The sequence below is a fragment of the Stigmatopora argus genome, chromosome 4, assembly GCF_051989625.1.
Source record: "Stigmatopora argus isolate UIUO_Sarg chromosome 4, RoL_Sarg_1.0, whole genome shotgun sequence".
Lineage (NCBI taxonomy): Eukaryota > Metazoa > Chordata > Actinopteri > Syngnathiformes > Syngnathidae > Stigmatopora > Stigmatopora argus.
In genome coordinates this window covers 20,986,984-21,014,347 of record NC_135390.1, presented here as the reverse complement: position 1 = coordinate 21,014,347, position 27,364 = coordinate 20,986,984, and the positions used below count along the sequence as shown (strand labels likewise).

General features: G+C 41.2%; 1 protein-coding gene across 3 annotated transcripts; it reads left to right on the top strand.

The window, feature by feature from the left end:
• Positions 1-10: 10 nt before the first annotated feature.
• Positions 11-27,300, top strand: stk40 (serine/threonine kinase 40). Of its 3 annotated transcripts, XM_077598457.1 has the most exons (12): positions 11-239; positions 8,049-8,175; positions 10,112-10,197; positions 11,820-11,963; positions 13,559-13,783; positions 13,873-13,925; positions 18,298-18,413; positions 20,046-20,190; positions 20,434-20,553; positions 22,286-22,370; positions 23,226-23,485; positions 27,045-27,300. In XM_077598457.1, exons 2-11 carry the CDS (start codon positions 8,058-8,060, stop codon positions 23,457-23,459), a joined length of 1,326 nt encoding a protein of 441 aa, XP_077454583.1. In that variant the 5' UTR covers positions 11-239; positions 8,049-8,057; the 3' UTR covers positions 23,460-23,485; positions 27,045-27,300. The 3 variants fall into 3 exon arrangements, with proteins under 3 accessions (XP_077454583.1, XP_077454582.1, XP_077454584.1); XM_077598456.1 differs by lacking the exon at positions 27,045-27,300 and having other exon boundaries at positions 23,226-26,530; XM_077598458.1 differs by lacking the exons at positions 11-239; positions 27,045-27,300 and adding an exon at positions 6,474-7,077 and having other exon boundaries at positions 23,226-26,530.
• Positions 27,301-27,364: the final 64 nt, after the last annotated feature.

Genomic DNA, 27,364 nt, shown 5'->3' with positions numbered 1-27,364 from the left:
CCGTTGTCAGGTGGCGCTGTCGCTGTGGAAAGATGCGATCAGCGAGGAGAGAGCGGGCTTTTCTTCCTTAATTGCTCCTTTTTTGGTCACAAAAAGGAGGCGAAAAACGACCAGACGACCCGCGACGGTTCGTCCGGAGCCGTCGACAAGCAGAGAAGCCGACCAGCCGGAGAATTGTCGACGTTGTGAGGGCGCAGGACGACGCGAGACTTGATCTAACCCGGCGGTTTCGGCTCGAGGTAAGCTAGCGAGTTAGCTTCGGGCTAACCAGCTGTATGGGTTCCTACTTTGATTAAATGGACTCGCTCTCTTTCTCGCTGACTGGACGCGCGTCAACAAACGCTTTAAGAGGCTTTCAAAACGAAATAAAGTCGCTCGATATGCTATCATTTTCAAATAACGGCTATAAAGTTATGAACACCAAAAACTTGGTAGTGTAGCGTGCCCTCTTTGTGTGTTTCTCTGTGACCGGTTTAGCTCCCAATTCGGGAATGTCAACTTTAATTCCATTAAAACTTTATTTATAACGTCATTTTTTTGTTACAAAAAACGTATATAACATAACATAAGGAAACCTGACATGTTTAATGCTAAGTGTTTGTTTTCATGTTTAAAAGGACTTGAAAAGGTGCACCTAGACTATTTTCTTGACTCGTAAAAATCGAATTTATAAAAAGCATAGTTATTTTTAGCCATATATTAATTAGTGAGCCGAGGCACGTACAGTAATCAAAGTATCGCGAAAAATGTACTCAAGACAAACGAGTTCTGAAAACCTCCAAATAATTGCCTAATTACACTAACTAAATGCGTCTGTTTATCACCACCGCTCACAAGGATTTGTTTTTTAATCAGTAAATAAATCATTAACATTACAATTAAGTATATTTGAGCATGGATTAAATACTAATTGCCTATAGGACAATTTAGGCTGGTGCAGGTGTTCTTTAAATCGGTGTTTTGAGCTGCAGCACAATTTTTGCATTGAAAAAACCTCAGGATAGCTGAAAATCTAATTTAAAACTATGTCGCCTATATTAACATTATAAAGTTGTTCTCATCAAAGTTTTATTAACAGGAATTAAATAATCTGCCCCAAATTATTCCAAAATTTGATTTTTTTTCACACTGAAGTTGATGTCTGCAGACCCCGAACAGCTTTCAGTTCGACTGTTTATAAAATATTTAACCTTTTTTAACCTTATTTTAGTTTTTGACATTTTCTCCCAATATTACGTTAAAAGTTATGTGCTCACAGAGACAAAAGTTGATGCCCCTCAAAACCAAACGACCAGAAAATGACTTTAATCTCGTAATATTATGACTTTTATTCCTCCCTATATTACTTCAAGCAACTAACATTACGAGAACAGCCATTTTGTGCCTACAGACTTAACGTCGACTAAAGTTGAAGTCCTTGTTTACTTTACGTATAAAAAAATAGATTAATCTCATAATATTACGATTTGGATCTTGTTAGAGTGCAACCTATTTCAATTTTAACTCTAATAGCTCGATTTTAATCTCTTAATATTGAGGTTTCTCTCTTGGATTATCACAATGTATGACTTTTTGTAATTTCCCGCTGCACACTAGTTGGGAAACACAGTTTTAAATTTTGCCAGGACTGCAGATTAGGCTTTTATAAATCGTGGTCAGGCTAATTTTAACCAATGGGAAAGCAACACCGTATAAACACGGCAGGAAACGCGAAACTCAGAGTGGAATTGTTATTTTTAGCTGCTTTTACGTGAGACAACCTGCAAAAAAATGATGCGTCGCAGCTATCATTGGCATTTTACATAGATCAGATGACATCAAAACCAATTTAGGGAAATTATTTTCATAAGGTATCGTTTCACCTTCGTGATGAGGAAGTTGAAGTTTGACGCATTGACGTTGGCTACGTTCAACAGTGAAAATTGTCAAATTTATATCTGGCCAAATCATTTCATAAAGTGGATAAACATTTTTTGCATCATTAACATTAATTTTGAGCCTGTTGGTTTTTCTCTCCTATAAGTAAAATTTCTAATCTATTTTGTATTTTAGGTAGATAGATTATCGTGTCGTTAAATCTCGTACGATACGGTAATGATTGGTTTTTAAATTGTAACATGCCATAAGAGGAAAAAATGATATTCTTGTTTATGGTGATTGTTTAGAGCTAAATTGTAGGGGTTTGAAAATATGCAGAAGGTAAAGTATCTCAATAACTTTTATCTCAATATGTTATTGATATGCCACTGCCAAGAATTGATACATTTTTTAAAAAGGTGTAAACTTATTGTATTTAACCGTTGCATTGGATATCATGATTTTCTTGCTTATTAGCTGCCTTTGCGTAAAAGCCTTACCCTTAAAATGGCCTTAAAATGGTTGAATTTTACAATTTCCCTCGTATAAGCCGCCCCCTGATGTACAATTTTTACCTCCATATTCAGGGTTTTAATAGGGAGTACAACTGTTACCGTGAAGGGAAAATCTTAAGAAAAAAACATTTCTGAGATACTGTATCAATCGATTGCTAGATTGGAAATTCCTAAAGGGTGTTGCCTGCACGTAGACAAATTCAAAAAGGAAGTCAGGTGAGCAGTACAACCTGGAAGTGTGTCTTTAGCAGTCTAGGTAAGATGGCGGCGCCCTGAGCGAGCAATGGCAGGCACAAGTAAGTGACTTTTTTCAGGTTTTATGCAAGATATGTTTTTTTCTTCTTCTTGGATTTCATTCATGGACGTCAAAATAAATTGTATGTTTATCTTTTATTTTGAAATAAGTGACCGTATCGGCCGCATTGTCTTGCGTTTTCGTCTTTGTCACCTTGCAGTTTCGTGCAAGTCTAATTTGTGCGCATATAAGCCGTACCCTCGATTCAGTTATTTTTTGGAGCGACAAATATGCAAGAAAATACGGTAATCGTTATCAAGTGCCTTGTTTGGCAACATATATCTCGTATTGTGAGGTTTTTTTTGCTTGCAACCAAAACATGTCGGTTTTACATTGAATATCATACTGGATAGGCCACCAAAAAGATCGGAAATGACTAAAAATTGCATATAGACATTAAAATCTATCAGTTTTAATGTAGGCTTTGTTTAAATTGACCACTACTTCCAATACAAAAACAGTCGTTTTTATTGCCAATCTATGTGCTTTTAATTCCACATGAGCTCACACTGTATCAAGGCTATCTAGTCGCGTTATAATATGTCGACGATGGCCTTGAATTGGGTTTAGATTTCCACCAGTTGGCGATCAGTCAAGCTTTAATCGTGATGTTTTTTGCAACCAATATGTTCCCGCGCCAAGAAGTCCTGTGGGCGAATCTAGCCGGGCGCCATTTGTGTTTGATTCACTTTCTATTTAAGGGCGCCGTCTTGTCTCGTGGGCACCGAAAAATCACGCCTCACCCCCTCGCGCTATTTCGGCGCATCTATCGCCCACTTTTTCTCGGAGAGGCGATCTCCAAGACTCGTTCGCGAAGAAAAAGACCGCCGCGTGCCATCACCGGGACGACGTCATCTAGGTCGGCCCGCATTCGGCGGCGCCGCTGACCTTTGCGTTTTTATTTTTTTTACATGTCTCAGGAAAGGGGGTCGTCTGGTGTTTAGCGGCCACGTTTGTTGCCTTCAGGTAGCGATGGCTCGTTGCGTGATGGCTCCTCCCAGTGAATCATTTACATTGCTTCAAGGTTGACGGATGATGATAATATGGCTCAAGTTTGTTGTGCGCTGACCCGCGTTTTCTATGGACAAGCTTGTTTCGGGACCGCCGGAAAATGGAGCACTTTAACGCGTCTTGGGTTTTATGTTTGACATTTGTCGTTGGGTTTTTTTCAGATTAAAATGCATAGCAGTGAACCTCAGATAATTGCTCCCCATATTAATGATTGCAATTCCCCTTATTAAGCGATTAAAAATAAAAATTAGAAATGCAACACGGCACATATTTACGCATATAGAAGTCTTAAAATTTTCTCCAAAATGGATGAGGTGTTCAATCAGTACGCACCGAATTCAAGATTTTGTAGATATAGCTGTATGACGCTGATAGCTTGACTGTCTGGTTACATTGCTTGCTGACGCGCTATATTTATTTAGTGAAAAGGCGGAAGTGACTGATGCTTAAATGCTTAAAGCATGACAAGATTAGCAATCGACAATGATGTTTTCGTCTACTAGCAGTCACCGAGACTATCCGGATTAGAGCCAAAATGGCTAAAACGAGATCGCTTTCACAAAAAAAACTGACTTAAAAGTTGTTATACGGCGTAAGCAATCTGAAATGATAAAAAAACGTATAAAATATGGGAAAAATGTGTAAGTTGACAGGTATGAAAATGAGTCACCAAAAATGTTCACTATTCGGCTTGTATTGACAACAATAGACTTCAAAAGCATTTTTGAACCCGCCAGGTTTATAAACTGTGCTCCCAAAATACCAGCAATAGTGCATATAGTTTTGGTCATGATATGGCTTAATAAAAACCGGGTCATAGTAACAAGGTAGCATTTGTAGTAATTCTAAATGTAGATTTTTTTTCTAAATGTCCTATCAAAATGTTAAGAGGCAAAAATTTGCATGTTTATTCGTTAGCACAACTGATTCTGGATCAGTCAAGAGCATATGGTAAAAAAAATTGGACTTGGTGATTTCAAAAGTGCAACGACTAAACATATGCTTTTGATGTGTAATTGACGAACTTTTCAGAGTAAGTCGACAAATTCAAATGAAATTTAAAAAAAATATAGGATTTTTGCTTCTTGATTATTTCTTTCTCAAACATAATTTTTGTAGAGATAATCTCTTCATCAGCGTGACTCGGCGTCACGAGCGGCTTGCACCGTCCGGCGCAGCCCGTCTGTCAGAAATCAAACCATCAGATTCCCCGGGCGATGACTCGTGGGGACAGAGACAGATGGGCGAGAGACATGACAATGACTCGGTGCGCTGTCTGGAATTGCCAACCAAAAAAAAGCCTGACGGAAGTGAGAAATGGCCGCGACGGCCAACTGTCCTCGTCTCCGCAACCGGCCCAAAGTGCCAACTGGCGAGTGGCGCACGGACCCGTCGGTTGAAAACACCAAGAAGACTGTTGGCCCGAGTAGAAATCCAACGAGTTTGACTTCCCACATTCTCGGCATGCTGTTGAATCTGCTTTATATTACAGTCAAATTCTGCTAGCGTGAGTCATCCGTCTCTGTCCATTGAATGTGAAGTAGTTTAGTATGACTGTGTATGTACAGTCAATCTCCATTTGTAGTGATGCGAGAATATATATGTTCCAGATGCAGCCACAATGGATCAAAATCTGTCTTAAATACGTACTGAATCCCAGTTTTATCTAAACCCTTAGCCAAAAACAATATCTTAATATAGGTCTTAAGTTACCGCTCAAATAATGTCTCTAAACATGAAGTCTGTCACCGTCAATATACACCACTGATCCCCAAACTATTCCAGAAAGGGCCGCAGTGGGTGCAGGTTTTCGTTCTAACCGGTAAGAGGAACCCTTTCCACCAATCAGGTATCTTAGAAGTGCAATCAGTGGTTTGCAGTCAGGTGCTTCTTTTTTCAGCAGAAACCTATTTGATTAAATTGTTTGTGTTGGATCGGTTGGAACAAAAACCTGCACCCACAGCGGCCCTCCAGGACCGGTTTGGAGACCTCTGATATACACTGTATTTGTCGTGTGCGGTCGATTGGTCGCCGGTCTTTTGGTCGCCCGGACCGCGACCATAAACAGATAAAACACTAAACAAATTTTATTTTGATGTCTATGAATAAAGAAACAAAAGTATCTTGCATAAAACCTGAAAAAAGTCACTTACTTGTGCCTGCCATTGCTCGCTCAGGGCGCCACCATCTTACCTAGACTGCTCCAAACACACTTCCTGGTTGTACTGTTCACCTGACTTCCTTTTTGAATTTGTCTACGTACAGTCAACACCCTTTAGGAATCTCCAATCTAGCAATCGATTGGTACAGTATCTCAGAAATGTTTTTTTTTAAGATTTTCCCTTCAAAGTAACACTTGTACTCACTATTAAAACCATAAATATGGAGGTGAAAATTGTGAATCGTGGCGGCTTATACGCGAGAAATTGTCAAATTCAACCGGCTAATATGCGAGAAAATACGGTACATTACTACTACGCAGCACTAATTACAAAAACCCTTTGAAAAGACACCTGTCCATATTACAAACCAACGAGAAAAATTGTAAAATTCAACCATTTTAAGGCAATTTTAAGAGTCCGGCTTTTATGCAAGAAAATACGTTAAATTGCACTAGAGTATAAATCCCAGGCCTACCCAAATTAAAGAAAAGATGCGACTTATAGTCCGGAAAATACAGCAATATGCAAAAAAGCTACTCCACATCAATTCCATCCTTAAACAAACAGCCATAAATCTATGTAAATTGTTGGAATTGGTCATTTGGACCTGCAAAAAAGGCTCGCAGTTATATGTAATTGTGACATATAATTAAGGCGATTGTAAAAACGCTAAAGTGAATGTGAGCAGCAGTATCGCTCCCCAAACAAATGTTTTATTAGCAAGCGATAGCAGATCTGAATCCAAACACCGCTGCTGATTATATGCGGAACTTCACTTTTCCTCTTACTCATTACACACGTATTCCCATACGCTCAAAAACCCGGGTTCCCTTTTTTTTACCGCCCGAAACCGTCCACAGCTGCCTTGACACCCGCGTCACGGGCTCGAGGGCACACGCGGTCGTCCTCTTTTGACGGTGTCATCACCTGAGCATTTAAAACACGCATCTCCGTCCAAGTCGAAAGCGGTGAGTCATCGCTCGCCCCGCGTTCTTGGGCGCCACTTCCCTGTTACGAGAAGCCGCCGAACAAAACCCACCGCTTCACCACGGCGTTTATTCTTTTCCTTTTTTTCCGCCACTGGATTTACGGCACGTCGCCGGCCTGGCCGTGACGCGGGTCGCGTGACTGGGAGGACCGCCGATAAGCCGCCAGATATTCGGATCAAAGGCGAAGATTAAGAGCGGAAGGATCAAGTCGGATTTTTGGAAAAAAACGAAAGGCACGCTTGTTGAATGTGGGTTTGTTTTTCTGTTTTTTTTTTCAGCCGTTGCGAGTCAGGAAATTTCTTGTCAGCCGGGGCGTCATCCTCGACACCTGCGGCCGTTCTTGCGAACGCAGCCGTAATGGGTCTCACGTTGGCGCTGAGGTGTCGGTAAACGTGTGGGAGGGACGCTTTAAATATGTCGGGAGGAGCTGACCCGCGTTTTACCTCCTTTTACTCGCCGAGCGGGATCCGCTTCACGGCGTCATGCCGTCTTCACCGAATTGAGCAATGCATTTTTGGGGGGAGAATTCCATGCAAGCATTCAGCCTGCAGGCTCAATCCTGACAGGATTTTGATTTTTTTTTTTTTAAATGTACAGTTGTACCTTGACATACGATCTTAATCCGTTCCGGGACTGAGATCGGATGTCGAGCTTTTCGTAACTCGGGCGGACGTTTCCCATTGATCGTTTCAACCCTCTGAAAAAAAAACAAAAACAGGATCTTGGATTGGAAAAAATGTTTTATTTCTTCTGATTCACCATCTATTAACAAAGTAACACATAACCCAGTGGCTTAATAGTAATAAAATGTGTTTAATAGTACTAATTGATTGTGGGTAATGAAATTTTATTCTGAGAAAGGGTGCCATTGCCTATGGGTGTTGTGTGCACGAGTATACTTCATTACCCAGAAAGCCCTCTTTTTGCCCGCGCATGCGCGTTGTCTGATTCCTGGTCGAAACTCGTTTGAATAAATCGTTCAGTGCTCGTAGATATCTGTTATACACGAAAAAGATGTGGCAAAAAAGACAGTGCGCTACAATGATAAACAGCCTCTCATGTCATGGCCACCTGGCTTGGTCGCATCTTGAAATTTTGATCGTATCGCGGGCAAATTATTCGATCAAAAATTTCATCGTACCTCGAGCATGTTGTAGGTAGAGCTGATCGTAGGTCGAGGTACCACTGTACTTATTTATTTTTTCCCCTCCCCCCGCAGAGCTCCAGTATGTCCAAGCGGCGTGCGTCGGAGAGAGGGGCCGGAGAGACATCGGGCAGAGCCGGCAAGCTGCAGTGTCCCGGGATATCTGGCAGCAACGCCAAACGAGCCGGGCCCTTCATCCTGGGTAAGGAAGTGTGTTGTCCACTTGAGTGGACACAGTTGGAAAACACATGAACACATGGAAATAACCTGTTGTCATCATACAGCCTTTTAGATTTTTTTTAAGGACTCGTCAGTTTGTAGTATGGACAGGTTGCTTTTCAAAGTGGTTTTTTTGTTATTAGTGTTATGTAGTAGTATTTTACTCGCATATTAGTCGCCTCCGTGTATAAGCCACACCCTTAAAAATGCCTTGAAATTGTTGAATTTGACAATTTCTCGAGTATAAGCCGCCCCCTGATTCACAATTTTCACCTCCATATTCGTGGTTTTAATAGGGATTTCAGATGTTATACTTTGAAGGGAAAATGTTAAGAAAAATCATCGCACAAGGTATTTCTGAGATACTTTATGAATCGAAAGGTTGCACATTCCTAAAGGGTGTTGCCTACACGTAGACAAATTCAACCAGGAAGTCAAGTGGGCAGTACAACCAGGAAGTTTGTATGTTGCGGTGTAGTTTGTCATCCCTAGGTAAGATGGCGGCGCCCTGAGCGAGCAATGGCAGGCATAAGTGAGTTTTTTTTTCACGTTTAATGCAAAATACGTTTTTTTTTTTTTTCTTGAATTTCATTCATAGACGTCAACATAGATTTTGTTAAGCGTTTTATCTGTTTTCCTTTTCTCTATTTTGAAATAAATGACCGTAACGGCCGCATTGTCTAATTTGTGCGCATATAAGCCATTTTTTTGCGACAAATACGGCGTATATGCGAGAAAATACGGTAATTTGATCAAGTCATTTAATGGGGCCTTGAGATAAATTTAATTTGTTGTGTGAGCATGCTTGAGACTGAAATAACTCAATAGTGTACAGCAAATCCCCGAGTTTATTTCAGCCTGTGCTAAAAATAGGAAAAATGAACAGTTGTTGAATGCAAAAAAAGTCCAATTTGTTTTTCTCTTTTGCCTTAATTTCCTGAAAACTTTGTGCACACTGTATTTTACACACAAAAGCATCAAATCACTTTTTTGCAGAGGATATAAAAATACAGACTAGGGAGTATTACTTTGTCATGTGATAATCCCATTGAATTTGTTTGTTGTACCATTTGCATTGTCTTTTAGCATTAAGATTGAAGCTCATCCACCGTTAGCATGTAGCATCAGTAAGCTACATGAGCATTTACTACTGCACGTGAAGTTAAAAATAAGATAATGTAATGTTCCATGGTTTAAAATTAAATAAGAATAATCGGAATATTACCGTTTATAGGGGAGGAAAAGGCATCGACAATAAAATAGTGATTTGAGCACCCCAAATTTAAATGTCTTTAGCCGTTAGAATTACTGCTGTGTTGTGAATTGGCAAGCGTGAAACCATTTTGTTTAGATTTCCCTGTAGTTTCCATGGTTATTTTCACGTCTAAATGAAGTGCAAGTTCTATACTTATTTTTTTTCATAGCTGTAAATCTCGGACATTCTTCGGGCGCTTTTTTTGAAAGTTTTGGTCTGTTTTAGGGGGCGTATATTCTTGCGGGACTTTGGTTGGAAGACAACTCATTTGTTTTTGTGTCCGAAATATGCATGTCTGAAAAATCAAAGCGGCGCGAGTGTCTGCGTCCGTGCATGTGTGTGTGTTTGTGTGTGTGTGTGTGTGTGTGTGTGTACGCCTGAGACAACGATGCAAGGAATTTAGCTGATCGCCATTGACACAAGCTTATGGAAGATGCACTTACTTCGCAGTCCCGAGGCCTGCCTGACACATCTCGTTTACTCTACGAGCCATCTGCAAAAGCGCCAAACTAAACATTGCGCCGGGGGTGTTAATGGCCGTGTGTGTGTGTGTGTGTGTGTGTGTGTTTTAATGAGCACACACGCCAGTACGTTCCCTGCCTTTTGGTCACGCAGCTGCTCTTGTTTCCATTTATTTATTTATTTTGTGTGTGTGTTTTTGCAGGGTCTCGTCTGGGCAACTCACCCGTGCCCAGCATAGCGCAGTGTCTGGCCAGGAAAGATGGCACCGACGATTTCTACCAGCTCAAAGTAAGTGAGGTCAAACTTGGAGGTCAAGCCTCTTTTGGTGGGCATGTGAACTTTTCACCTTTTTTTTATACCGCCGCACACTTCGGCGTTTTCGTGTGTTTTTGGACTTATTGGACGTGATGGACGAGACGGGGTGGAAGGTAGCGTCCTCACCTGGAATGTTTGCTTTGAAAGTCGTCATTAGGAGGCTCCACGAGCGTGACCCTATCCGTGTTCTTTTGCAAGCTCCGCCCCATTCCCCATGCCCGCAATCGCGTCATGTCAAATCTGAAATATTTTCACAACTGTGTCTATAAATTGACAACTAATTTATTAATAGGTGAATCGGCAGCTAGTTTATTTTGCCACTTTGTTAGCCTGAATATTGTAGAATCGTCTTTTCGGAGCTTTTTAATATCTGATATTTTTTGTTGTTGTTACTTTTTTTGTTGGATGGAAAACACAAAATATTCTTTTTATTGATTAGATTTTGTCCAAAAGGGGAGAAGAAATTTCCCGAATATGATAAATTCTATTCTAATCCAAGATGTAGATTTTCTTTTTTACCTTAGTTTTTTATTAACAAATAAAGAATATATATTTTTATATTAAAAAGCAAAAACAGTTAAGGTTATCCTTATTTTTCCCCTAAACATATTTGTCAATTTAATGTTTTTAGAAAAGCTAAAACTAATTTAAAAACTACAATACCTTTGCAAATCTATTCATTCATGTAATTTACATTCAAATTAAAATAATGAAATTGGTGGTGCAACTCCTCAAAGTCCGTTTTAAAAATACAAAAATATAAAAAGTCACAACCTGGCAAGGTAAATTCTAAAATATTGCACAATCTAAGATATTGCACATTGTTATTGCGCAATGTGCAATATCTTAGCTTGTGAAATATTTTAGAATTTAAAGGAATAGAAATGAAGGAAAAACTAAACGACAATATGATCAAAAAATATAAAAAAATTATTTCGCAGGCCACATAAACTGAGGTTCCCCAATCCATTCCCCGAGCTTTGAGTTTGACACCTTAGCTCTAGACATTCCAAATGTTTAGTAACGCTTCGGTGTTGATGACAGCTGACGGATTCCTCTCTCGCAAACTACAAATCCCATAACTCCAAATTGCCTCATGCTCAAACGTTTTCTATTTATACAAATTAGCCGTTCATCCCATTCAAACTCCCCAAATCTTAGCATTTTTCTGTCCAAGCTTGCTTGAAATGAAAGGTAGGTAACTACACCCAAAGTGGCTTTTACCCAAACGCACTCAAAGAACCTATCACGACAGTTTCTGGGATGTGAAAGGAAGCCAGAGCAGTTAACAAAAACTCTGTTCAGCTTTCTCGTACCACATTCGTTGAATGACTTATTCAAGTCATTTGGTCAAAGTTCAGCCCATAACTGTGCTGGATTTTTTTCTTTTTATGTTCTAAATTCCGACACCTTCACAAAAGCCTCGGCTGACCTCCCTCGGGCGACGGTCTGTCTCAAGCCGTCATCCCACGCTTCAAAAGGTTTCAGTGTCAAGGCCAAGGATCATCTGCAACTAGCAGTAAACTGTCAAAGCTGCACCCGCAGTTTGACCCTAAAGCACTCATGATTTCTCCCTTTTTTTTCTTTCCCCGCAGATCTTGACGCTAGAGGAGCGAGTGGAGTCTGCCGGCGAGACGCAGGAGGAACGGCAAGGGAAGATGCTGCTGCACACAGAGTATTCTCTGCTGTCTCTATTGCACAACCAGGATGGAGTGGTCCACCATCACGGCCTTTTCCAGGTACAGCGTTCCGGGACTGAGCTCATATGTCGAGTTTTCTCGTAACTCAAACGAACATTTCCCATAGAAATGAATTAAAAACAAATTAATTAGTTTCAACCCTCTGAAAAAAAGACCAAAACCAGGATATTGGATTGGAAAAACATTTTTATCTGTTCTAATTCGCCATCTATTAACAAAGTAACCAATAACTAGTGTTTTAATATTACTAAAATAGAACTAAAATTAGACGGATTTCGTGGAGGGTAGAGAGAGGGACAGAGAGGGGGGGAGACTTTTTGCCCGGCAAAGCGCTCGTAACATAACATAAACAAATATAAATGAGCTTGGATTATGATGCAGACACTCGCAGAGACATTACACGAGGGAGATGCGCTCAGAAAGACAGTGGCCATGATGTTCTTATTAGCAGCCTCTCGCGTCTGCTGTCTGCTCGTATATCAAAATTTGTCTCGTATCTCAAGATAAATATCTGCTCGAAATTTTACTCGTATCTCAAGATAAGTATCTGCTCGAAATTTTACTCGTATCTCGAATTGCTGCTCGTATGTCGAAGAGTCAGCGCCGTCTTAAAAGCCTTACTTAACCGCTGTCATTCATTCTTCCCGGCGTCATCCATTGACAATGTTCCCCATCCCTCACCTGCCCACCCATTCCCGTCGGCCGCCCTCTTAACTTTGTTATTATTCCATCTTCCCGTCTTCTCAGAAGAGCGGCGGTCCAACCTGCGCTCTGATTCGTTTAGGGATGCCTTATTGATCGAATTATGCTTGCAGAGATGAGAATGATAGATGCTTTCAGAACTGCTAGCGTTATCTTAAAAATATATATATATATTTATATATCATGATGCACAACTCAATGAGCTTCTCTTGCCCCATTTCTAGGCTAAAACATTTCTATATAACAAACTTATCCCCCCCAAAAAATCATATTTTGACCCCATTTGGTGATACTGCTAACATTCATTCATAATTTTTTTCTTTCAGCTCGTCCTCACAAGGGCCGAAGGGACTGTTAATTTAATATGATGTACGAACAAACTTATCCCAGTTCTCCACCAATTGCACTGAAAAGCATTGTATATTTTTTAATGTATTATTTCAAGCTGTTTTAGTATTAACTGCAATCTATTTTGAGTGAGATGAGCTGGAAGCAATCGCTCTTGCCCTTATTGCTCTTAATGGGTGTTTTCAAATTCAATTTAGTCTTTTACTACTCCCACAACAGTCTGTAAACTAAACGGTCAATAAATGGGTACATGAATCGAATGCTTTTATTGTCATTATACAAGTTTAATAAAAATTTAAGCTTTCACTGCGTCGTGCACTAATAACAGCAACAAAAAGACAAATAATTAATAAATATGCAGTCCGAGTGACTCGCTGAGTCTTTGGACTCAACAACAAACAAACACATAGACAAGCAATATACAGTAATGATAAATAAATCATCAATATATAGTAATAGATAACTGGTCAACATTAAAATAAGTTTTAGAAGTAGTACCAAGTCTTGATGAGGTCCTAGGTTCAGAACTCCAGTTGAGTACTGTGACACTTGAGTCTGTTTGTTTTGGCTGTTATGACTCGCAGGACCGAGCTTACGTGCTCGCGGACGACCCGGAAGCCGCGGAGGTGCGCAAGATGAAGAAGCGCATCTGCCTGGTTCTGGACTGCCTCTGCGCGCACGACTTTAGCGACAAGACGGCCGACCTCATCAACTTGCAGCACTACGTCATTAAGGAAAAGCGCCTGGGCGAGCGCGAGGCCATCATTATCTTCTACGATGTCGTGCGCGTAGTCGAAGCCCTACACAAGGTAAATAATATCTCTAATATTTATATATTTATTTATACACACGTGTTCGGATTGTGTACCGAGAGCCTGTCTGTCTCTTTTGTCTGCAGAAGAACATTGTGCACAGAGACCTCAAACTGGGAAACATGGTGCTGAACAAACGGTAAGACTTCCAAATAAGCTTTTTTTGTGTTTTTTTGGCCAGTATGTCTCGCAGCCGACACGACACCCCGAGCAGAGGGTCACATTCTTATCCCGACAGTGTGATCAGTCATAGAAAGACTCATTGGGCCGCTTCCTGTCTGCGGGTTGAGTAACTGAACTGTTTAGTTAGCTCCTCACAAAGAGGCAGTGCTTCAGTCTGCAGGCACGAAGGAAACAAATTTAGCTCACGCACATGCAAATTTTGCAAGGAATTGCAATTCTACGGGGATCCAACTCATTCGCTGTCATTGGTGGTGTTCGATAGATATCAAGTCCATTTTAAAGTAGGACGCCTGACATTGAGTGATCAAGTTTCGGTGCCTTTAATGGCTAAAAGGTCCAATCCATTTGCACTGGTACAGCTAGCTGGGATCTATCAATCTTTCGGTATTGGCCTTATTGACTTTCTCGATAAAATATTAAGCCAATTTAAGAATTAGATTTATGTACGAGAAAGTTAATGCGCAGGTGACTATAATGACCTTAAATATTGGGCAAAAATATCCCTTCTAATTTTTCATATCCGGGCATACAGAGAACCAACCTGAGCACACTGAGGACCAGTGTGAGCAACATTAGAAGTGCTCGCAATAGCCACACCTCTATGTCACAACTGCCATCACTAGGTGTAATTATTACCGTATTTTGCCGTTCAATATACCTGGGTATATTAAATGATTTTTGCTTTTTTGAGCCTCCCGTTTGTGCGCCATTTAATATACCCGGGTATATTAAACGGCAACTCGGCTTTTTTGGCAAGATTTGTATGGTGTTCATGGGGGGCATCATTATAGATACTTAAGTTCATTAAAATTCCAAGTCAGACTTTATTCAGCAGTAAGTAGTTTTAGTCTGCAAAACGTTGATGCACCCCATCACGGCATAAAGAGTGCGTAGTGGATCGTACCTTCCCGTTTGTGCGCCATTTAATATACCCCTGCAGTTTAATATATAATTATCATTATTATATTAAATGGGGGGGTATATTAAACACCAAAATACGGTAATATCCATACCTAAAACATAAATGCCACAAGTTAGTCTCCACATGCACATTTTTGCTGTTTATGCTATCGCTAATCCTCGCATATTTCCATCTACTCTTCTAAGAATCCTGTTAATTCTCATGCTAATGCGCCAATTTAGACAAAAATATATCTTTTTGCAAGGATCAACAAGTCGTATCTCAGACCCGAGACCCCGTTGACCCCAGTAGCTGCGATGATCAAACAGTGGAAGCGTTTTAGTCGGGAGGCAGGCGCGATGGAACAGTCCGTCCATGGCGGAGACAAAGGAGAGGCTTGCCAAAGGGCCCATAGCTCAGAGCTGACTCACACAGCAATGCATGTACACTCACACACTCTCACACACACATACTCAAACATTGTCATCATTTATTTACCCACCTCCCTCTCCCCTCTTTTCCTGCTTCCATTGTCCAAGCGATTTGTCTCCTTTTGTCATATCCTTTTTCACTTTTCCCGTCATGCCCGCGCTGTCCCTCCACCCCGATTCGATGTCCTCTCGCTTTTTTACCCGCCGCACTCAGCAGTTTGCGCCACTAATAACGACGCGGGCTGCCGTGAAAGCAGGATGTCGTAAATCATATTTTCTTTCCTCTTCTTTCCACCCCCAATGACGCTCATTGGCGCAATCGCCATTTTCAATGGAATCCCGCAGGCCGTTGATTGTCATGCTATGCATGAATGCCGCGTTTGTTTTTCACTGGTTTGCATCAGCGGTCTCGTTGCCTGACAGATTCTCCCCAATGACATGTACAGTGGTGTACGTGCAACGGCACGTTTTTTTTATTTTTTTATTCTCGAGTTCTGTTAATATTGCCACCTCTACTACTGCCAGTATTATTATTTCTACTATTACTACCACCCACGCCACTTTCCCAACACTAAGGCCGTCACGATTAATCACAAACCATTCATAAATTCATTTTCGCTGCCGCTTTATCCTCGCTGGGGGTGCTGGAGCCTATCCCAGATAACTAAGAGAACCAGTGGCCAGCCAATTGCAGGGCACAAGGAGACAAACAACCAATCACTCGTAGCTCGGGGCAATTTTAGAGTGTCCACTCAGCCTACCATGCATCTTTTTGGGAATGTGGGTGGAAACCAGAGTACCCGGAGAAAACCCACGCTAGCCCGGGCAGAACATGCAAACTCCACACAGGTAGACCGACCTGGATTTGAACCTAGGACCCCAGAACGGAATCTTAACCAGGGTGACAAAAACTCTTCTTTCACAAAGCTTACATAGTGAGCGTTTCATTGTTTACTACGACTACCAAAATTAATTGAATTAGTAGTAAATAATTCAACAAGTATTTTTGACATTGTTTAGGCTCTCAAAAATAACCAGAAATTAATCAACATGTCTATGATAGATTTTCGCAGCCCTACGCCACTGTTACAAATACAACAAAGACTGCAATACTATGTTGCAACCACTATAAAAAAAAACACTACAAACTGGACTACACGATGTACAACAGCTAGCCTGACAACAATTTACTACCTGTCTGTTCTTCTGGAACCACTTAAAGATCTTTCTCTGATCTAAAGTGCTTGTAAAGTAAATGGCTCATCATGAATAACACTTTACGCTTAGATCTGATGTAGCAGATATGCAACTTAAGGCCTGAGCCAGCCATTTGTAAAGTGCTCACTTTGTTTAATGGCTGAAAGTGACATGATGGCTGCGATCTGCAAAATTTACAGCGCGACCCGCGTTTAACCTCCTTCCTCATCGGCTGTCAAGTCTTTCAGGAAAATGCGAGCCGAGCCGAAATCTGGCTCGGGTTTAAGATCAAATGACATCAACCCCCCACCAGGAAAACATGCCATTTAATCGACCCCCGTCTCCGATCCGATAACAAACAACGTCGTGACGCGCGAGGACAAAAGAGCCGAGCTCGTCACAAAGGTTTGCGCCAAGGGCGCCCTTCGAGTGCTGGGTCGTGTTCCTTTTGGCCTCCTACTTCATTCACTAAGACACTGTATGACCTGAATTGAAACAGTCCACGGTAAAAAGCTCAGGACAAAGAAACTGGCTGACGCAAAAGAGCATATGAGAAAGAAGGTGGACACGTCTGTAGTGTGGTTGCACACGGCTATACATTTTTAGCATGTTTTTCGTTTTTCTAAATGCTAATCCACTCGCCGGGTCATCACCATGCAGGCTTAGTAATCAACAATCACTGTCAGCCGCAGGTTGACTCATATGTTTGTCCAGAGGGTTCCGTTTTCTTCTATTTCGTTCTCTAACGACTAAGCGCAAAAATCCTGTTGCCATTCTAGCCTAACATTTTCTTGCAAAACATATTAATCACGCAATTTTGACTCATTTGTGCTTGGCCTTTTTCTTCACAATGCAAACTATACCACATTCAACACGCTTATTTATCTATGTATTTATTTATGACCTATTTATTTGTCTAAAATGTATTTTACTGTGTCTGTATTCTCTCCCTCTTGCTACTGTGACAATGAAATTTCCCGAATACGGGATGAATAAAGTTATCTCATCTAATCTAAAACCTAATCACTTTCCAATAGCACGCTTTATGGGACATCTGTCATCATCAATGAGATCCAATGATTTAAAATCGTAACACCCATTCTGCCCTGACGTACCCTAGTCTTTCCCGTCCTCTCATGGAAATCTATGTGAGTCTCAGCTAGTTAAAATGGAACATTCAACCCACTCTTATATCTCATATCTATCACTGTCAATGCCAGTATATGAGTTAAATGTCACACAGGTTGTCACGTGACCTATCTTAGTCCTTCCTGTCTCCCTCGTGGAAGTCTCAGGCAGACATTGGCAGTCTAAGAGTTCATCAAATTTGTGTGTGTGGATGTGGGTGTGTGTTTGTTATACTCTGCATTTCCGCTGAAAACACAGGGAGAAATAAATAATCACGATAGTGATTCGTTGTTGGTTCCTCAATCCAACTTTTACTGATATGTTATCAACACGTGTGCATATTATAGCAACACTTTAGAACACAAAACATAATGTACAATTACACCCCTTCAGTATACGGTCATAACAATGTGTTATCTTTCCTTTTTCAAATTCGACAAGTCATTCTCAACTATTCGACAAGGTAAACGATGAAATATCGATAACAAATTCCTGACTATAACCGTCATAGACGCTATGCAGGGCAATGGCGGCCTAAGGTAGCTTAATGGATGTTGCATCCAGTCAAAACTAGTTCCGACATGTGATCGTTAATGTAAATTAAACACTCATTGTTAATCCAATGCTTTTTCTCCTAATTGCACATTTTAACATGTCACATGTTCTTGCAGGACGCACCGAATCACCATCACCAACTTCTGCTTAGGAAAACACCTGGTGAGCGAGGATGACCTCCTCAAAGACCAACGAGGAAGCCCCGCCTACATTAGTCCCGACGTGCTAAGCGGTGAGTTGCAAGGAAAGTTGTACTAAGAACTGTTGCGTAACATTTAGAGGTTGGTACTTTACTGACTCATGTTTTCTAATACAGAGAAAACGTGATTTCGTTTTTTTTTAATCACACTGTACGGTGGACTTTTGTTATTCATCCATCAAACAGGACGATGACTGTACTTTACAACGGAAAGTAGTTATTGACGGCTTGTCACTGACGCCGTCGCAGCGGGCCTCGTCAGAACTGTACATAAACCCGGATTTTAAAGTGCGTGAGTGTGTGTCGACATAACGTGACTGGCGTGCAATTAAAAGCGAGCTTCAGTGACTCACACACTGATGACTCACTGGAGGGAAACTACTCCCTTAAAAACCCCTACTATTGTGTGTGTTTGTTTATCAATGTTTGCTTCCGTGTTAGTTTCTGTGTCTCTTACTGTCTTTGCATGCCTTAGTGCAAGGGTGTCAGACTCGGGTTGGTTCGCGGGCCGCTTTAACGTCAATTAGATTTCACGTGGGCCGGACCATTTTAGATATAATATTTAGATTAATTTTGTTTTAAAAATTGATTAAAAGAACTGGATTAAAAGCCCTGAATATTCAGTTTTTTTATAGATCTAAAACAATCTTTATTTGAGCTTTTTTAATATATATTTTTAGATTTTTAGAAAATGATTTTTGAACAAAAAACATCAGAAAAAATGGATTAAAAAATGACAATGATTGATTTAGAAGGGGGAAAATCAGGAAATTTAATATACATCTATACTCTTCATTTTAATTTGATCCTAAAACTGAAAGTCGGCACTCATAATTTACTTTCCCGGACCACACAAAATGATGCGGTGGGCCAAATTTGGCCCCCGGGCCGCCACTTTGACACATTGCCTTAGTGTGTAAATGTGGACCGCGGTGTACCTTGTGACAAGCGTCAACTGATTGCATGACTCTGCAGGTTAATAATTCAAGTTTTGCATTAATCAGGAAATTTCACCAATGCAACGGTACCTTTTTGCATGGCAACGCGCTCGTAACATAACAAATACATTTAAATGAACTTGGATTACGATGCAGACACACTCAAAAATAAGTTGAATCTACCTTCCTTCTCCCAGGTTGGCTCTATTTGCCCCGCCTCCACCCTGACTTTCAGATGCAACCTATCGGGGGTTGTTTGCTTTTGTCTTCCCTTCAAAATATTCTGAAAATGATGCACACATCTGTCCTCACAATAGGATAACGCACGACTAACTGCCAACGAGAAGTAGTATATACTCCTCTCGTATTAGCGAACAAGCTCCGCCATTTGCACTGACTAACAGGGAAAAAACCACTGAAAACTCGTATGTCAAAGTATTACTGTATATGGAAAATATGGACTCTGTTTGTTTACCATTGCTCATCTAGTTAATCATTACATTCCCCACAATAATCACCCTGAAAGTTGTATTTGTTACGGACAAAATATTAAGCTTTGTGTTATAAATTTCCCCATAAATGAGTTTCATAGTCCGCTTTCCTTTGAAATGTTTACGGCCCAAGAACCAAATAAATAAATCTGTTAAAATTGGTGAAATGCAACATGGCAGGGGCTCTGTTTCCAACTGTCCCTGAGATTTAAATATTGGTTGATGATTGCTTTCAGGTCGCCCATACCGTGGCAAGCCAAGCGACATGTGGGCTCTGGGCGTGGTGCTGTTCACCATGCTGTACGGCCAGTTCCCCTTCTACAACAGCATACCTCAAGAGCTCTTCCGAAAAATCAAGGCCGCCGAATACGCCATCCCAGAGTGAGTCGCCGTTGGTGGGATATTTCTGGGTAGAAATGCCTTCCGAGAAAGTTAGGATATTTCGGGGTTGCAGGTGAAAGTTTGCGGCGGTACTCAAAGGTTTCCAGGAAACTTAAAGTCGGACCTCACTTCTCTATTGAGTGCATATGTGCAGTAAATTTCCAAGTTCGGAAAAGGTCCATAGGTTTACTGATGTTTGTTTGTCAAAGAAAATGCGTCTAACATCCCAAATGTCTCCCGCAGGGATGGCCGCGTCTCCGAGAACACGGTGTGTCTCATCCGAAAGCTGCTGGTGCTCGATCCCCAGCAGAGGCTGACGGCCAGCGAGGTGCTGGAGTCGCTCGGTGACATCATCGCGTCTTGGTAAGTTTGCCCCAAGCGGTAAACCCGATTACGATCTTCCGTGGCCTACTCGGGGGTCGTGGCTGTCAGCCTTAGCCCTCACATAGCTGCTATTTTAATCAGTCAAACCAACCATGTCTAGCTTGACCCTTTTTAAATACATCCCAACAACCCATAGTTAGCCTTAAATCGTTCTTCCATAGTGGTGCAAAGTTTTTGATGATGTTTGACAAAAAAGCTGGCAAGCTTTGTCGGCGCTAGCGTAGCAGCCGTAGCCAAATCTGCATATCATTTACCGTATTTACTCACATATAGGCCGTATTTGTCACTAAAAAAATGACTGAATCAAGGGTGCGGCTTATATGCGCACAAATAATAATAATAATCGGACATAGGCTTTGTCATCATCATTGACTTGACAAAAAAAGCTTAATTGTCATCATACCCAGAAACTGCGTATGACGAAATTGGTAGTGCTTCTCCATAAGGTGCGTTTTCCCGGCAAAAGACCCAAATAAGTGATAATTTCGGACTAATTTGGCATTCTGCCATGATGGATACATCGCATCACCCCCCGAGTGGATCACTTACATCTCACTGTCTTTCACTTACCTTCAGTCAGCCAGTAGGAGGCAGATCACCGCCCAACGTCTATTCATATTATCTCACCCCGAAGTTATTACGCAGAAAGGATTGTGTGTCGTGTTACCGCAAGTTTAGAGTCCTGATGGATGTGGGAAAAAAACTGTCCTTAAGCCTATTTGTCCGTACTTTGTGGGACCTATAGCGTCTGCCAGAGGGCAGCAGCTGGAACAGATTGTGACCAGGGTGGTATGGGTCCCCGATGATGTTCCTGGCTCTGCTGAGGTAACGAGGGCTGGCAATGTCTTCCAGTGAGGGCAGAGAGCAGCCGACGATCTTCTGGGCAGTGTTAATCACTTTCTGCATGGCCTTTTTGTCTGTTGTCGTGCTTCCAGCGTACCACACTATGATGCAGTATGGCAGGATGCTCTCCACAGTGGCTCTATAGAAGGTTACCAGAAGCTTAGTGTTCAAGTTGGTCCTCCTGAGTACCCTGAGGAAATGGACTCGTTTCTGGGCCTTCTTCACTACTGCCGTGGTGTTTGTAGACCAGGAAACTGGAGAGCATAGAGCCGCTGCGTCTGTGCACGCCACCATCTTGAAACCTAGATTAGACCTAAATTAGACTTGACATGCACGAAACTGCAAGTTGACAGATGTACTCCCTATTAAATTTAAAATTGTGAATCACAGGCGGCTTATACGAGAGAAATTGTAAAAGTCAACGATTTTAAAGGTACGGCGTATACGCAGAGGCGGCTAATATGCGAGAAATTACGGGACATCTAACATCCAGTGTTAGCGATAAATGGTTCTTCTGTAATGGCACCAAATTGGTATATAAATGGGAAAATAATGATTTTTGGGGGGTGGGGGAGGGTAATCGCTAGCCTCTGGTGTATTTGTTTACTGGACCCAAAAATACAGACAGATGACGCACGTGGTCCGTGGAGTGAAATATAAGGAGTGAATGGAGGTATTGATTTTCAATTTTAACCACATGGAGATTGTTTTCAAGAAAAATAATCTATAAATAAGCATGTTATAAAAGCCACGGGGTTCAAATGGAGAGGGAAAACGTAGCGGTGGAGAATGTGAAAATGATGGAAACTCGCGTGGTGATGGCCACCTTGCCCACTTTTTACGATCACCCCCTTTTGTTCCCTCATAGGCAGTCTGTTTCGTCGCTAAGCGGTCCACTGCAGGTGGTGCCGGATATCGACGATCAGGTCAACCACCCGGAGCATCTACAAGAGGTAAAACAATTCATATTGATAGATGTTGTGTGCACAAGGATGGAATTACTCCAAAAAAATGTTCAAATTTGCTTGGTAGTGTAACTCAACATTATTCATTTGTGCATATCCTATCAACAGTAAGTACAGTGGTACCTCGACATACGAGTGCAAATTATCGTTAGTCAGTGAAAATGGCGGAGCGATCGCTAATACGAGAGGAGTATATACTACTTCTGGTTGGCAAGTGGTCGCGCGTTATCCTATTGTGAGGACATTGGTGTGCATCATTTTGGGAATATTTTGAAGGGAATACAAAAGCAAACAACCCTCGATAGGTTGCATCTGAAAATCGGGGTGGAGGCGGGGCTAATAGAGCCAACCCGGGAGAAGAAAGGTATCAACATTTAGATTTAGTGTAAGGTTAGATTAAATTTATTTTTGATTGTGTCTGCATCGTAATCCAAGTTAATTTAAATTTGTTTATGTTATGTTACGAGCATGTTGCCGTGCAATAAAGCCCCCCTCCCTCTCTGTCCATCTCTCCCCTCCGTGAAATCCATCTAATTTTAGTACTATTAAACACATTTCAGTATTATTAAAGGGTTGGAACGAATTAATTTGTTTTTAGTTAATTCCTATGGGAAACGTTCATTTGAGTTACGAGAAAATCGTCATACGAGCTCAGTCCCGGAACACATTAAGCTCGTATCTCGAGATACCACTGTACTTGAAATTGAATTGTACGGCCTTTCTCATCTCGGCAAATATCACATCGTCGTCCAAAAGGATATTTTTATGAATTGGCGATTGGGGCAGCCCACTTCCCGCTTTTATCCCATTACGAATTCAAGCCAATGATCTCTTTCCATCAAGGCCAAAGTGACGGAAGAGTCGTCGCAGTACGAGTTTGAGAACTACATGCGACAGCAGCTCCTGCTGGCCGAGGAGAAGAACCCGTTCCACGAGGCCAACCCGTTCCACGGGGCCCAGCGCTTCCTCAAGCGCCACTTCAACAGCCTTCCTCCCGTACGGCGCCTGGGCCACGACGCCCAACCCGTCAGCCCGCTGGACGCCGCCATCCTGGCGCTGCGCTTCCTCCGCAAGTAGATCCAGAAAAAATCCCAAGGCGTAAGGTAGGCTCGGGGAACAAAGCGGGGGGCCGAACTGTTTCACAAAAAAAGCCCCCGGCCGGGTTCGCCTTCTAGTCACTGTGCAACCCTCCATTGCGTGTATTCTGGACCTCCTGATCCATACGGGACCACCCATATGTAGCAGTCCCCCCTTTTTTGGGAAACCCTTCAGATCAATCCACCTCTTCTTCCGTGTTGGTAAACCACGTTCGCCGGTTTACGACGGCATTCATGTTTGTCAAAAAAAAAAAACAAGTCCTTTCCACTGAGGAAAAATGGAATAAGCTTCCCCCTCCCACTTTTTTTAATCTTTACGTTCTCGGAGTAGCATTTTAACTATCCCAACAAAGACGGACCTTACAGAACAAGAACCAGGCCCGGGTACCAAACCGGGGGTCTCGTCCCCTGTGGAGATCTCTTTTCTAGCATTAGGCAGCTAGCTAGCACGCGGAATTTCCCGGAAGTCGCCACGCCGAGACCCCGATGTCGGACGCAAAATGTAAACAAAACTTGAGAAGCCCCACACGAGTGGTGGTACGGCAGGCCACAAAGGGAACCGCAACGACTTCCAGGCGATCCGCCCGGCGATCTGCCCGGCGATCCGCCCGGCGACCAGTGCGATTGGTTGGGATTATTATTATTTTAAATTTTTCCAGGGTGAATGTGAATGACACTCGGACACGAGTGTGCGCCCGTGTGGGTTTTTCATGCCAGGGGCCCCCTCGACGGCCATTTTTAAGCTATTCTCCTCCCTCCTCTCGATGCTTTTCTACTACGCGGTACTAACCCGGCTCGGCGAAAGACGGGAAAACCACACCGCCACGGAAAAGGGAGGCTACAGGTTAAAGTTCACTTTTTTAGGCCACGCTAGACGTCCAATCAAACCGGAAGGACAGACAGTCATCGCCCCAAATGTCTATCGTCGTCAATGGCTGGGAATGACAACCTCAAATTTGCTTTCCCGCATTTTGGGTCAATGTAGGCCTCAATGTTAACATTTGGTACACAAATGTATTTCCCAAATATGAGAGGTGCACGTGTATAAGCCAATTTTATTGTGCGTGTATTTTTTAATATGCTTCTCTTATTTCTCCCATTTTATTGTTATTTTTTTTTAGCATTATGCTACATGTTCTTAACAGATTTCTGCGGGAGTAGTACACTTCACAGTTTCTGTTAAGTCCCATCCATTGAAGGTTGTTGTCTATTTTCTTTCACTCTTTTTTGCGTTTGTATGCGCAAAACCAAAGAAACGGCAAAGCCAGGAAAATGATTTTTAGGGTGAAACGGGGCATCCAAGTGGAGATTGCGGACCATGCAACCAAAATTCACATTATTGGTCTAGTGCTCAGCAATGTTCCCTCTAATTTTTTGTTTGTCTGGGCAGAAATAAGTAATAATAAAATGTAATGATTAATATCTATGAATGGGCTGGCCCGGCAGATGAGTGGTTCGCGCGTCGGCCTCACAGCTAAAAAAAAAAAAAGGGATTTTATTTTGTGCGCTCCATATGATCTGCTGTGCGCAGAGAAGGTGAGACTAGTGTGCAATTGCACACGCGCGCAACTTAGAGGGAACATTGGTACTCAGACATCCGGCCAATCACAAGTGGGTACCGTGCAGTGGAAAAGCGTCTTATGATGTAATTTATCTGGCACACTGTGAAAAAGCAGAGTGACCTTTGACCCGCTTCATTTAAAAAAAAAAAAATATTTTCTTTTCCCCACCAGACCACGTCCATGTTTTACTTCCCGTGTAGTTGCGTACTGTCATTTTTACTTTTCAATCCTATTTTTTTTTCTTCCTTCACGTGAGGAGACTTTCTGTTTTAATCAATTTTTTTTTCAGGCAAAGCCAACACCAGCAACTGTTATGGAACTTTGCCGCGGGACCCATTTAACGTTCTATTTATTTCCAAAGCCCGCTCTTATTCTGATGTATTTCAAGATGCATTTTTTATTTATTGTCCTCTCCCCCAAAAACAAAGTCCGCTTCCATCACCTACCATCATGAAAAAGTAGCTTCCCCTCCCGCAAAAACAAAAACATGCCACATACTTGCCATAAAAACTTCATTCTTACTCCAATGCCACCATTTAAGCTATTCTAATTTAAGCTTAACTTTTAATATTTTTCAATACAAACCCACTGCTGAGATCTTCCTTCTTAAAAAATTGCTAATTAAAGTAGAATACGATTTCCATCACAATATTATAGTAGGAACACGGCACATATTGACGATCTAAAGCGATAATAGACCACAAAAATGCTAATTAGCCATAGCATCGACTGGCTCAATGTACACATTAACCGTGCACCCCCTCCCCCACAGCGGCCCCTCACTCGCTCCATATTCAGCACGTTTAATTTCACAAAAAAATTTGCTACTGTGATTATTGCAAAGCATGAAAATAGTGCAATGTGCAATTTTTTAATGCATGATTTGACACTCGTTTAGTAGCAAGAGTGGAAATGCTTATTATTTTCACCACTGTTTCTACCACTCATTAAATATAATTTTTTTTCCCTAACCTTAGTTAATTTTTTATTTTTTTTGTAGCAAGGAAATTATATTTTTCTTGAAATATTTCTCGATAATTTAGTTGAAAAAATTGACATTTTTCTTATGGATATTTCCATTAGAAAATTTGTAATATTACAAAAAAACATACACTATTTTTCATAATTCCATTTCAGCAGGATTATACACTTATTCAGTAGCAAACAGTTTTTTTCTATTTTTATTTTCTCCAATCACCATCTCTGCTTTAAAGTACTGTAGTTGAGTTTTTATTTTATTTTTTGGGACATTGCTGACGTGTTTCAAGCGATTATCATTTTTTGGTTAATTTTAATTTTTTTTGATAAGGCAGATGTGTTTTGGTTCTCGTTGTTGTGGTTATTAAGCTGCTTGGTCATATTTTGGGGGCATCTCGAGACACATTATTGTACAGGCGGGGGGAAAAATCACCTTTGTATTAAAAAAAAACATATTTTTCTACTTCATCAGAAACTACATGCATGTCAGCAATAAACTTTGATATGGAAACTTGAGTCTCACGTTTTTTTGTTTGTAGAGATTGCAAACTTTTTTAAAAACAGCAGGTGGCGCAGTTTCTTTATATAAAGAGTGAGGCCTGTAAATCAGCATGTTTAGAATTTTATGACCTATTCTTAACTTGTCTTCAATTCAGGATTTGTTTATATTTTGTGACCGTATACATTGTAAATCAAATTTTGCATAAATATGTATTCCATAAAGCAGATGCTGGAGGAAATTCCACCTTAATCATAAAAGTGGTTACATTTAATGTCCTTTTTATGATTTTAAAGAATTCCCTAGGATTTTTTTTCATATATTTGTGTGTATGTGCATATACAATTGTGTTACATAACTTACCTATTTTTTTGCTCTGTTTCAGTGTCTTGTTTTTATATTTCTTCGTAGATAAATGTAAATATTATGGAATATTATGCATTATTTACTTTTTGATCTCTTTGACAAACTCTCTGGAAAATGTAGAAATGTACCCACCATTTTTTTAATTATTTTCCTTCAACAGATAACAAGGAGTCGAAATTTCAGTGTCTTTTCCAAGAAGACCGAAAGCATCCGTGTCCAAACTGGCAAGTTTTTATTCCAATTATGATCAAGAAGAATATTGATTAAACCGGTGGATCAGTTGGAACAAAAACCTGGACCCACCGCCATCATTTCTGGCTTAGTTTGGACACCTGACCTGGAGGACTAAAGCGTGTGAGACCTGGAGCCCTCCCTCTGGGTACTCTAATATAAATTAAGAGTGAAAAATGGAGCAAAATGGGTTTGAGTTGCACAAAAAAAAAAAAAAATCATGGAAAACTGCTCTTAAATGAATTTTCA

Bases quoted from the DNA above. Each gene is read 5' to 3' on its own strand.
- stk40 (XM_077598457.1), top strand. From the start codon at position 8,058: ATGTCCAAGCGGCGTGCGTCGGAGAGAGGGGCCGGAGAGACATCGGGC. The intron at 18,414-20,045 runs GTGAGTTGCAAG...GATTGCTTTCAG, and splicing joins TAGTCCCGACGTGCTAAGCG to GTCGCCCATACCGTGGCAAG. The intron at 22,371-23,225 runs GTAAAACAATTC...CTTTCCATCAAG, and splicing joins ACCCGGAGCATCTACAAGAG to GCCAAAGTGACGGAAGAGTC.